The sequence below is a fragment of the Diadema antillarum genome, unplaced genomic scaffold, assembly GCF_040938485.1.
Source record: "Diadema antillarum isolate AM-2024a unplaced genomic scaffold, OU_Dant_1.0 seq00000320_RagTag, whole genome shotgun sequence".
Lineage (NCBI taxonomy): Eukaryota > Metazoa > Echinodermata > Echinoidea > Diadematoida > Diadematidae > Diadema > Diadema antillarum.
This window is the reverse complement of record NW_027271339.1, coordinates 1,082,836-1,096,761: the sequence shown is the minus strand read 5'-3', so window position 1 is coordinate 1,096,761 and position 13,926 is coordinate 1,082,836. Positions and strand designations below refer to the sequence as shown.

The window sequence follows — 13,926 nt, the reverse complement described above, 5'->3', positions numbered from 1 at the left end:
TGCCTGTACGATGGTGCTTCGTAGTTGATCAGTCACATGCATGCGCCCATCACCGGCCGCGTATGTCGCAGTGCAGTAGCCTCCGCGTACCTCTTTGGTACGTACAATGTATTATATCAGCAGTTCCTCGGTAGTCACTGCACTACAGCTGTGTACACCATAATTCAGTGTACATATGTATTTAGCGAGTCTATTTTTTTGCGAATCGGGACTTGCCAATAATTTCGCGAGTGCTTAAATTCGTGGTTGTGGAGTACACTACGGAAGGGGGAAATATATACGGAAAGAGAGTTAATATTTTCTAGTGTTTTTAAATTCGCAAAGAGCACCAGGTTCGTGAAATTGGCGGGAAAAAAAAAAAAACTCGCGAAACATTCGGCGTACGTGGATCGCTAATACTAGATACCACGCAATCAATGCGCGGGCATCGGCTAGTCGAAGTTTTGACTAGGCCGGCCGGCCTATCTGGTGATAAAATAAACAATACAGAGCACTGCGATTTTCACTGATAGTGATAAAATTTTGATGGACTCAGTGAAGTAATGAATGGATCGTGCAGTGAATTTGTGAGGGTACCTACAATGTAGCTCTAGCTAGACAGAATGCTGATGAGCTGTGAAAGGGAGTACGGAGTGAGTTTCTAGCCCGACCAGACGTTGTAAGTACGCTGTGCAAATACCTGTCGCGACGTACCTACATACAGCGACTGGGCTGTGTATAGTTAAGAGTGAGTGTGATGTGATAAGATAAATACGTAGCCCGACCAGACACTGCGCTACTTACAGCGACTGGGCTGTGTTCAATTAGGTCTACTGCTGCTCTGAAGTACGAGATCACGTCAGCACTAAGCTCGGTTCATTATCAGTTCAGAATTTAAAAAAAACCTCTTACCCATCTAAATTTTGAAGTCTACCTGGCATTGGTCCTGCGTCACCAACATTGTCCCCTGGCCTGCCGTGTGGCAAGGGCTCGTACAGTCGTACTGCCAATCTCCACTAAATCCGTCCGCTTCAACCGGACCGCCCTGGGCCTTCCCCACTAGCTCGCCCGTAGCGTCTCCCTCCTGCGCCCCGCCATACCACTGTGCGGCTCGTCAGCAACATCTATCTCTCCAACTTCACCACTAGTTTCATCATCGTTATCATCACTAGTGTGTACTGTATCACTCAGTTCATCATTGCTCCCACATTCAAATTCCACCAAGAAATCATCCTGATCATCACTGCATGGCCTTAACGTACGATGTCGTGCATTATCGAAAAACAAACTTTTAAACTTTGTATGCAAATACATGTACTATCTACAACAACTTGTATTATACAATGCATGCATTATGCGCGCGGGGGCCTGCGGCGCTGGAGACCTTGCGCGATTCCTTTCATCCCATGGCGTCATCAACAAAGCCTCGAAATTTACGCTGTGACCTAGATTTCAGGGGGGTGACAGGTGTAGATTTTCAATATCCTCTAACTCCACTTCAAAAAGGCCATTTTAAACGATGTAAACGACAAATTGTTCTATGTGTCCTACTCTTTGACTTCATATATAATTTTATTTCTGTAGTATTCCCCTTTAAGTATTTTTTTTTTCAAATTTGGTGTATAATGATCTATAGGTGTAGTTACGCAAGACTCACTTTGTGTATGTACCCAACAAGGCATTGCCATGGTAACAGCATATTTTCTTGAAAAACTTGTGAAGTGAACTACTTCCACAATTTTGAAGCAATTGCACTCAAATTTGGTGTACATGATGACATTATATGCAGATGTGCAAGACAGGCTTTCTATGTTTGTCAGAGAAAGCATTGCCATGGTAACCACAATTTTCCCCAAACCTTGAGTGAACTACTTCCACAGTATTTAAACAATTTATTTCAAATTTGGTATGTGATCTAAAGGTGTAGTTTCGCAAGACATACTCTGTGTTTGTACCAGACAAGGCGCTGCCATGGTAACAACATATTTTCATGAAAATCTTGTGGAGTGGACTTCTTCCACACTTTTGAAGCAATTGAACTCAGATTTGGTGTACATGATGACATTGAGGTGTAGATAGATATGCAGGACATGCTTTTTATGTTTGTCAGAGAAAGTATTGCTATGGTAACCACAATTTTCCCAAAACCTTGTGTAGTGAACTACTTCCATAGTATTTCAGCAATTGAATTCAAATTTGGTATGTATAATGATCTATAGGTGTATTTATTTAAGACACACTTTGTGTTTGTATCCGACAAGCCATTGCCATGGTAACAGTATATTTCCTTGAAAATCTTGTGGAGTGAACTACTTTCACAATTTTGAAGTAATTGAACTCAAATTTGGAATACGTAGTGGCAGTGAAGTGTAGATGTGCAAGACACGTTTTTTTTGTGTGTGTTTGTCGGAGAAAGCATTGCCATAGTAACCACAATTTCCCCCAAACCTTGTGGAGCGAATTACTTCAAATTTGGTATGTAGGGCCTACAATGATCTCTCAAAGGGGTAGTTATGCCAGACGCTCTTCGTGTGTGTACCTTACAAGGTGTTGCCATGGTATTGGCATATATTTTCTTGAAAATCTTGTGGAGTGAACTACTTCCTCAATTGTGAAGCAGTCAAACTCACAAGGTACAGTTGAACCTCTCGTATCCGGACAAGTCGGGACCGGGGCTCATCTGGATAAGGGCAATTCCGCGGTTTGTAACGTTACATTTAAAGAAATTTAGATGTTTATTTTTACTGCTAAATCACCATTTATTCATTTCAACTCAAAATCATGTTAAAACATGTTCATCCTCCCCAGGTCTATGATAGAGAAAAGAATGAGTACAATTCAATAAATATTAGAATTGCTATGGCAACTAAAAGGGCTGGTTAGTAACGTTACGAAAAAAGGACATGACAAAAAAGTCAATGTCTTGTAACAAAAAGTGTGCAAAATTTCAAGTTACTTCAAACAAAGTGTTGCATTAATTTCAATTATTGCATCATGACAAATGTTCACGCAAATATTTTTAGCAGTTCGACCGATAATTCATTAGCTAGACCCCCAAATGCATGGTTAGTAACGTTACGGTTAGTAACGTTACATTTGTCCGGAGTAATTCCGCAGGTCATTTCACCCTTTTGTAATTGACAAAATGTCACATGACTTCTGGAGTATTTAAATGTATTCATCTTTTACCTTGTAGCAAAAATTTGAGGAAAAAATTTCAAAGCAACCCACTGTAATTTGCATTTAAGTGAATTTCAGCATCCCCAGTCCCACATGTACATTTTAAATGATGGTTTTAGATCTCGCAAAATCAATAAATACGAAAAATAAAATCTACTGAATTTGAAAGACCTTAGTGATTGGTGAACATCCATGGCATTAGTTGATACCTAAATTAAAGAGTATGGTAAGATAAAGAGGCACATTTCTTTTATCCATGTCATGTCCACCTAACTGCGGAATTGCCCATAAGGGATTTGGCCGGATACGGGAGACTCAATGCTTTGTCATGTACAGATACACATGTACTGATGTAGCCCATTGTAGTACCACGTGTAGTAATGTGTATACTGCAACCTTTTCATTGTTACACTTAGTAACAGACCCCAAAATAGAGGTTCGTGTTTGCAAGAATGAAATCATTTTCTTGTATAAATTCTTGGGATGATTTACCTAAATAATTATTAAGAAATGTAAGTAGATCTTGAAAATAAACAGTTCAAGTCGACGAAACAACGCTTCAAAATTCGATCATCACGGCTCGGCAAAGTCGACTGTAGGTCGCCATTGTTAGATGGTCTCCCTCTCTCTCTTTGTGTGTGTACTGTATGTGAACAATTTTTGAGTGTTCAATATCATTCGTTGCTCAGCCAATGACTCGAAACAATGCACGTCTATCTAGTCATATTGACGGCTGTGTATGGACCTATATGTGGCAATGCAATATGAGAGGACTCGAGCGCATAATCTGTCCATGTTCTTGCGATGATTTGGGGATGTTTGGAGATGTTAAAATGTCTGAAGGTAAGCAATTTGGAAGGAAATTTGATGTAATGTATGTTAATCATGTTGGAATTAATATGTAATTCATGTGTGTTTGTGTAGGAGTTCTCAAGGAGTTGGGAATCCCCCTTTCCTCCCGTAATTATTTTTAAAAAATCACGGCGAGATTGCGTCCATATAATAGAGAGATCCAGATAAAGGGAGGCCGGATAAGAGAGGTTCAACTGTACTCACAAGGTACTACACACACACACACATACACACTCACACAACTTTTTATCAAACCCTGGTTCCATTTTTTTTTTTTCAAAGGAATCTGGGCTGTGGGAGCGGGGGTATTAATCACCTTTAGTGATACTTCTAGTTAGGATCCCTCCGTTTTAGATATCTCAGCCATTTCAAAAACCAATTTTTATCAAATAAACATGAAATTTCTCTTGGTATGACATGCTCTTTCACATTTCATGAAAGGTTTTTCATTATCTCATCGAAAAAAATGTTAAAAACCTGAAGTTAGGTCTCAATCAAAACTATATGATCAACCTGCCTTTAACTCTTTATGTGCCATGGTGTCACTTTGAGACTACTACGTAACCATGCTTTGGGGTAACATTCTGTTTTTCAAGTCTATGTGATTTTCATGATTTTTGCTATCCTGGACATGTAATTACCAATGTTGTAGAGAAAATGCCAAGCTTTGCTTTGATGTAAATTGTATGACTGATTGCTTTTTTTTTTTCAAATGAGCAGTACCTACATTATTGCAGAGGCATAAATATTCGACCCAAAACAGTAACAAAAACTTAGAATTTACTCCTAAATGAAGAAGGGAACACCCCCTCATAGTCAATCACCACGTAAAATGCATGCTACATATGACTAGAATCAAAATGCCAGAAACGCTTTCATCGTACTGCGGTTTGGCGAATTATCGATCAATTTGGGCAGGTTTGTGCATTTGAGCAACATATGCAGTTGGCATGCCGTCGACTGAGTTGGGAGTGCAAACGTGGCACATAAAGAGTTAAGTACATGTAGCTATACTGCCTCCAATGACGAAGAAAAAAGGAGAATTTCTGAAGAGAATATTTTAAATCCTACTCTTATAGTTTCTCGTGAAGGTGATATGACAAACTGGGAATGTCTGCAAAAGTGGGTGACACTGGACGACACAAAGAGCATGGCAACAGCTGGCCTGATGAGAGGAGTGGAACCTCAGAAACTAATGCAGCTTGTTAAAGAAGGTAAGCCTGAAGAGGTTGTAAGTCTAATCATGTGAAGTTGAAACAATGTCTGAAATATTAATGCATCAAAGATGCTGGAGAAATTTGTAGAAGTGCTGATGTCCCTATGAAGTGCCCATTTTTCTGTCTATCCAGATTTATCCTGCTTCAGTTGACAGGGTAAACTGAATTTTGCAAGTTCTCTGTGTATATTATGCAACCAGTCTATTTGCAAGCATTGTATTGGTTATCATTGTTACTGTATGTGGATGATATACAACTTTATTTGTCTTTTAAACCTCCTGTGTCTTCATTGTCATCCGCCATTGTAAAACTTGAAGCCTGTTTGCAAGATCTAGAAATCTGGCTTCCATCCAATGGCCTCAAGCTGAATATGATAAATCTGAGTTTTTGTTATTGGGTCCAAAGCATATGTTATTAAGTAAAGTTGATTACCAATCATGTCATGTCAACATCGGTAGCACTTCAAAAAAAAAAAAAAAAAAAAAAAAAAGGTGTTATATTGATCAGGAAATGTCATTTAGAAGTCATTAAACTCAAATTCAGCAGAATGTTAGATATCAATGGCGTAATTAAGTTTCATAAGGAAATACGTTTCAAAAGGAAATATTTGTCTAAATCTGCAGCTGAGATACTTATTCATGCTTTGATTACTTCTTGGTTGGATATTTTCGAATTCATTGTTGTGTAATCTTCCAAAAAAAGATGTCACAATACTTCAACCATTGCAAATTTCTGCTGCCCGGCTGTTAACTTTTCCTAATAAGTTTAATTCCATATCACCAATTCTCCATTCCGTACATTGGTTTCTTGTAGAAAAAAGGATTATTTTTAAGATTCTCTTACCAGTAATAGTATATCATTCAGTTCATTCTGTTTTCCCTGCATACCTACCTAACTCTGTTCAAAAATACAATCCGACACAAAGTCTACATTCATCATCAGATGCATTGTTACTCCAAACACCCAGAGTAAAACATGGATGGGGTGATCGTGCTTTCTCCGTTATGGGACCAAAATTGTGGAATCAGTTACCTATTCAGTTAAGGTAACTGTCATCTACAGAGACATTCAAATCCAAACTTAAGATGTATCTGTTCCTCTCACACTGAGGACTATAATTGCTGTCATTAATGTTTGGAGCTATTGTATTCTTTTTTTGGTATCCCGTTTGTTTGGTGTTTGCCATTTTCTTCTTTGTTGTCATGTTTGAACATGTATGCATGTATCTTTTCATTTTTGAAGCACCATGAGCACTGAAAGGTGGACCTGTGCACTATATTTGTACAAGTAGCCACTATTATTATCATTATTATTATTATTATTATCATTATCATCATTATTATTATTATCATTATTATCATTATTGTTATTATCATTATTATCATCATTATTATTATGTATTCTATTTTATGAATTTCTTATGTATTTCTTTGTTTTTCGACCTTTTGTTTTTTTCTTTTTTTACCAGATTTATTACAGAGCCTAATTAAGCATAATTATGTTAAAATTAATTGATTTCAGCCATTGAATGTGAAAATAATCATATATTTTTGAATTAGGTGAGAAAGCTATTTGCATAGACTTTGTACATGAAAATCACGTTTTTGAGCCTTTTTCGGTCTGACAGGCATGTATAAAAGATCGTGCAGCGTCGTAACAGTATGTCCAATTTTCGCAAAAATGGTGTCATAAGATGTGCGAGACTTGAAAGTAAAACGTTAGCGAGTAGCGCGGTCTAAAAAATTCGCGCAGCAGAATGGTCGCGGAAAATGTCGAGGGGGGTTGATTCAACCCCCGGCCCTTTTAGGGTTAAGGCTGCCTGATCTTTGGGTTGATTTCTGCGCAAATACCAACATGCACACATGCTGTGCAAGATACTGTATTTCGCAGCAAAGATGGTTTAGAGCAGAGCTTCGGGTGCGCTATCATCTTTGTTTTGCAGTTTGCCGCAGGGCTGTTAGTCGTACTTCATTCAATGACTGACGTCATCCAAAAGGGAGCAGAAATCATATCTGTTTCTCAGCCAGGAAAGCAAAAAGAATACAGCTTTTTGGTTCTGTCAGATTAAGCCTTCAGGTATCTAAAATGCCATATTGACATTGTTCATGCTTTTACATTGTAGCTTTCGATTGATGTCTGATTTGCCGTATTTTAGAAATTTCAACAGTTAGTCTGTTTGATCTTCATTGGCTTGACAAATCAGATTATGAATGACAAAAAAGAAAAAAGCGCTCACAAAATCTAATGGCAATCAATAATTAAAAAAAAATTATAACACTTTCTCATGTACATACTGACTCAATGTATTGTGTTGCCTGTTTTGCATGAATGAAAAGCTTAAAGATAATATAAAGTTTTGGTACCTCAAAAGTTTCCCTGAGTTTCCTTGTCTTAGTTTGTGTTTCAGGTTAAAGTACCTTTCATATAACTAACACTGTGAGACTTACTCCCCCTAAAGTGCTCTCATGTCTTAGTAATCATGCAATAATGGTTTCGTAACAATACGTGTATATTGATTGTTGCGGTACCTCGCGTCGAGTCAAACTAACGGCTCGTTCGAATTTTTCAGAGCCCGCTCTGCTCTGGTACGAAACCATTATTGCATGATTACTAAGACATGAGAGCACTTTGGGGCGAGTAAGTCGCACAGTGATAGTTATATGAAAGGTATTTTAACCTGAAACACAAACTAAGACAAGGAAACTCAGGGAAACTTTTGAGGGTACCAAAAGGTACCAAAACTTTATGTTATCTTTAATTATGATTAAAACTGTCAGGTACTACTACATAGCTGTAAAAGGTTAGAAGATTCTTTCTTTAACAATTTGAAGTATATTCAAACATAATATATGCATGTCCACTTGCTACCAAATGTGCAAATGAGTGACCTACGCTAGGTACCTTAACTTGCCAATACAAATGAAACTAGAGAGGGGCCGTCAAAGGCGGCAGACCCACGCCTAAGTACAAAGTCGGGGTAAACATAATGTGCATTCGGTCATCTACCAGAATTCGGCCACTTAATTGCCAGTGTGCTTCATCACCAGCCAGTGAGTTCTACCAAAGATCTTACACTGAAGTGTACGATCTTTGGTTCTACAGTCACATCACACGCAAATCACATCATTACACATACGGTATTAACACTCATTCACGTACAGGAAAGTCCTTAAAGGACAAGTTCACCTTTATAAACATAAGGATTGAGAGAATGTAGCAATATTAGTAGAACACATCATTGAAAGTTTGAGGAAAATCAAAAGTTATGAATTTTTAAAATTTTTGTGCAGCAATCGCTGGATGAGAAGACTACTGCAGTGTATAAATAACTTGCGTACAACAATATAAGGAAAATATAAAGAGAATTTCACAAAATTCCATCTTTTGAAAAAAGTACACATTCCCCTGACTCGTTACCGACAAATGTTATGGGCAATATTATTCCCCCTGCCTTTAGAAAGAGGCAAGTCAAGAGCTCTTTTATTATGCGAAAAAAAGTGAAAATATATTGAATTTTCTTTTACATTTTCTTTATACTGTTGTACGCATATGACTCACAAGCTGTAGTAGTCTCCTCATCCAGCGGTTCCAACACAAAAATTTTAAAAATTCATAACTTTTGCATCGATTGTCCAATTTTCCTCAAACTTTCACTGATGTGTTCTACTAATATTGTTGCATTCTCTCAATCCTTATGTTTATGAAGGTGAACTTGTCCTTTAAGTCTCCTCCAAAAATCCATCGAAAATCCCAAATTCCACCGTCAAAAGTGCAGAATCGGAACTTTTCCAAGCGCGCGCGAATTAAGTCCAGTTTTAAAGGGGAAGGCTAGTAACTGATCAGTGGGAATCAGTGGAAATGCTGGGAGATGATTGTTCCAATCCTTATGGGATTCATTCAAGAGTTCATTGTATATCTATTGTTGTGTGAAAATGATTTGCTTCAGAACGGTCTCATATTCAAGTAATGTGCAGATTAATGCCCCGTCACTGACCAGGGACGCTAACCTGGAAGCATTAAACCGCACATTACTTGAATATGAGACCATTCTGAAGCAAATCATTTTCACACAACAATAGATATACAATGAACTCTTGAATGAATCCCATAAGGATTGGAACAATCATCTCTCAGCATTTCCACTGATTCCCACTGATCAGTTACTAGCCTTCCCCTTTAAGACTAAGAGTATTGTCTACGCGACGGGTTGCCGAAAAAGCGCTAAAAATCGAGAAATACGCCGTTTTCTTGCGGGATATTTTGATTATAGCAAGCCGAGAGTGTGATGATATCAAAGGTCGTATGAGTGTACGATCTTTGATGGTATCCACAAAAGCGCAAAAGAAAAACAAAATTTACGTACCCCCTAGGCAATTACCCCTATGATTAGTGTCTACGGGAATTATTCAATGCAAGGGTTGAATGCAAATGTCTACTGCACCAGTATTCGGCCACCAACGAGCGCCGCAACGTCCCCGATGCAATTTTGCACCAACAGTGTAGAGCGCGATGCATTTTCAGCGGCCTTGCACACGCATTGACATTGAGCGCGCATATCGTGCAGTGTGACTGCGACCGAGCAAATACTCCTCCAACGAAAAAAACAATAAATGTTAATTTGAAAAATCATCAAAATACGGGCCAGTTTGTGATGACGGAGAACGAACTTTCATAAATCTAGAAGGACATAGTCCCTCAAATAGGCCTAAGCGTAAATTTCGGAATTCTTACGAACATTTGAGCAGCGAAATCGGATCGTTTGGGAGTTTACGTTTTCGTATGGTAGCGGAAAATCGCAAAGTGAGAAACGGGAAATTTTCGGAGTGGTCACTATACCATGGGGTCAAAACTTCAAGGTCACACAGAATTTGCAAGGGTCAACCGATTATCACCAAAATCTAATCGATTCTTTCCTGCCATTATCCAAACATCCCCATAACATTTTGTGCAAATCCGTTTACCCGTTCTCTTGTTATCTTGTACACAAACAAACAAACAAACAAACAAACAAACAAACAAACATACGGAACCCTTTACATAACCCCCTGCCGATTTTCATCGGCGTGGGTAACTATTTATAATCTCGCGTTCGACAGTGTAACGAAAGTGCACCCAGCAGTATGTTATTTTCCCTTTTATGTCATCAATGCAACACCCTTTACAGATACATACTTGTAGTTGACATATAGGTGATGCTTTTCATCCTGTCTGTCTCATGGGCTTTCTCTACCTAGTGTCAGTCTCGTGAGCCTATTTTGCCTACTGTTGGTCTCATGAACCTCTTTTGTAGTTCGGTCTCGTGAGCCTCATTTGCATAGTGTCAGTCTCTAGGGCATTGTTACCCACGCCGATGAAAATCGGCAGGGGGTTATGTAAAGGGTTCCGTATGTTTGTTTGTTTGTTTGTTTGTTTGTTTGTTTGTTTGTTTGTGTACAAGATAACAAGAGAACGGGTAAACGGATTTGCACGAAATGTTCAGGGGATGTTTGGATAATGGCAGGAAAGAATCGATTAGATTTTGGTGATAATCGGTTGACCCTTGCAAATTCTGTGTGACCTTGAAGTTTTGACCCCATGGTAGTGACCACTCCGAAAATTTTCCGTTTCTCACTTTGCGATTTTCCGCTACCATACGAAAACATAAACTCCCAAACGATCTGACTTCGCTGCTCAAATGTTCGTAAGAATTCCGAAATTTACGTTTAGGCCTATTTGAGGGACTATGTCCTTCTAGATTTATGAAAGTTCGTTCTCCGTCGTCACAAACTGGCCCGTATTTTGATGATTTTTCAAATTAACATTGATTTTTTTTTTCGTTGGAGGAGCATTTGCTCGGTCGCAGTCACACTGCACGATATGCGCGCTCAATGTCAATGCGTGTGCAAGGCCGCTGACAATGCATCGCGCTCTACACTGTTGGTGCAAAATTGCATCGGGGACGTTGTGGCGCTCGTTAGTGACCGAATGCTGGTGCAGTAGACATTTGCATTCAACCCTTGCATTGAATAATTCCCGTAGACACTAATCATAGGGGTAATTGCCTGGGTGGTACGTAAATTTTGTTTTTCTTTTGCGCTTTTGTGGATACCATCAAAGATCGTACACTCATACGACCTTTGATATCATCACACTCTCGGCTTGCTATAATCAAAATATCCCGCAAGAAAACGGCGTATTTCTCGATTTTTAGCGCTTTTTCGGCGACCCGTCACGTAGACAATATTCTTAAAACTGGACTTAATTCGCGTGCGCTTGGAAAAGTTCCGATTCTGCACTTTTGACGGTGGAATTTGGGATATTCGATGGATTTTTGGAGGAGACTAAAGGACTTTCCTATTGTGAATGAGTGTTACCGTATGTGAAATGATGTGACTTTGCGTGTGATGTGACTGTAGAACCAAAGATCGTACACCTCATAGTGTACGATCTTTGGTAGAACTCACTGGCTGGTGATAAAGCACACTGGCAATTAAGTGACCGAATTCTGGTAGATGACCGAATGCACATTATGTTTACCCCTACTTTGTACTTCAGGCGTGGGTCTGCCGCCTTTGACGGCCCCTCTCTAGTTTGCATAGTGACGGTCTTGTGAGCCTTTTTTGTGTAGTGTCGGTCTTGCGAGCCACTTTTGTATAGTGTCGAACTCATGGGCTATGTGACTCGTGGGCTGTAACTCATGGACCTGTTTTCAATGTCGGTGTCATGAGCCTTGTGGCTGGTGGGTGTCGGTCTCATGGGATGACCCTGATTCAATAAGTACAAATCTATAAAAATTGTAATGAACAATGTTCGTGTACCTGATGCTCCGAGGAAGACATTTGGCAACTTCATCACCTCGCTGCACTTTGCGTAGGGATCATGCAGAATTCATGGTTTGAACCACGGTGCCACATAGTGGCAGCACAGCGATGCTACATTCATGGCATGACATCATAATTTTGGTCCCCCAAACTTCACTGTCAGATCAGGTTCATTTATGAGGAAAAGGGTGTCAAAACATCTGTCCATCTTTTTTGAGTGGTTTTTGCGTTCAGAAACCTCATTATTCATATTCCCACAGTCTTCAGCTGACCAGAAATGTCTAATTCACCTTATCTTTGCATTGTAAGCATATTTTTTTCTTGATAATACCCTTATAGTCCAGGCTAGAAGGCACCCAATCTTGTTTCTTGATATATACAATGTTTTTTGATGGTTTCTTGTCAATTCGAGGGCGCTGATTCCAAATCCGATTGATGCCACTCGCATAACCTTGAGCATTTTCGGCAAAATGCAAAAATTCAAAATGGCCGCCTGATCATGATATGCTAATTTGGCCGTGATAAACACAATAATGTGCATTGTATGATAAATTATTCCACCAAACTTTGTACATTTCTGTTCCTAGAGTTACTCTATCTGCATTCGCAAGAGAATTTTCATTTCATATAGGTTCATTTAGTATTTAAAGCTCATTTTTTATTCAAAATGGCCGCCATTCCTATGCTTATGTACTCTATGAATGGCAAAACATATGCATGGAAATATAGAACAAATTTACAGTATTTCCAGTCCCGTACCTACGCTGTCATGAAGTGTTGCATGTGTAATACAAATATGATGGGTGTCACTTACAATATAGAGGGCCTTCATGTATATTTGAGCATTTAATATTCATAAACCTTACAATGTTTAACACAATTTCTTATATATTTCATTTTGTCTCAAGAACAACTACAAGTTCACTAAACGTCTCGCAAGAAATCAATATACCATCATATTCTACATGGAGGTTGAAAATAAAAATGTTATACCAACACAATATATTAAGAAGCCTGGATGCCTGGTATTTATCAAATAATGTTGAAGATGGAGGGGAAGCTAGAAAGCAAAGCTTCTAATATGCATTCCCATAAAACCATATCAACAAAGTACAGAAAAATCCTACACAGTAAGTGCAGAGATACATGGTTGCAGACAAAAACACATCGGACAGTAATGACGTAACTAAAAACCCTTTCAATGTATTTTTTTTTTCCAGCAAGGAGTTGGGGGGGGGGGGTGGGAGGGAGGAGTCCTGAGGCGAGTTTGAAATGGATCATAACCTCCATCACTTTGATATGATATAATTTAGAAGTACCGCCTTGATATTATCGAGCAAACTTGATTTTCTTCTTGAATTAAAACAACAAAAACTGGTGAAGGCATAAACGAAACTGTCCAAACGCAATACCGTGCAAACTATTCATTAAAGGACAAGTTCACCTTCATAAACATAAGGATTGAGAGAATGTAGCAATATTAGTAGAACACATCATTGACAGTTTGAGGAAAATCAGACAATCCGTTCAAAAGTTATGAATTTTTGAAGTTTTTGTGCAGTACCCCGCTGGATGAGAAGACTACTGCAGTGTATGAATAACTTAGATGTCACATGCGTACAACAATATAAGGAAAATATAAAGAGAATTTCACAAAATTCCATCTTTTGAAAAAAGTACACGTTCCCCTGACTCGTTACCGATAAATGTTATGGGTAATATTATTCCCCCTGCCTTTAGAAAGAGGCAAGTCAATTGCTCTTTTATTATGTGAAAAAAGTGAAAATATGTTGAATTTTCTTTTATATTTTCTTTATACTGTTGTACGCATATGACTCACAAGCTGTAGTAGTCTCCTCATCCACCGGTTCCAACACAAAAATTTAAAAAATTCATAA

The 13,926-nt window shown here is 38.7% G+C and overlaps 1 protein-coding gene across 3 annotated transcripts in view; it reads left to right on the top strand.

Annotated features, from left to right (window-relative positions):
• The window catches only part of LOC139730519 (uncharacterized), a 312,627-nt gene that overhangs the window by 85,108 nt on the left and 213,593 nt on the right, over positions 1-13,926 (top strand). For all 3 annotated transcript variants that reach the window (XM_071641366.1, XM_071641365.1, XM_071641367.1), the window contains exon 3: positions 5,091-5,225. In XM_071641366.1, coding sequence (XP_071497467.1) covers positions 5,091-5,225 — 135 coding nt within the window. The remainder of the gene's footprint in view (positions 1-5,090; positions 5,226-13,926) is intronic.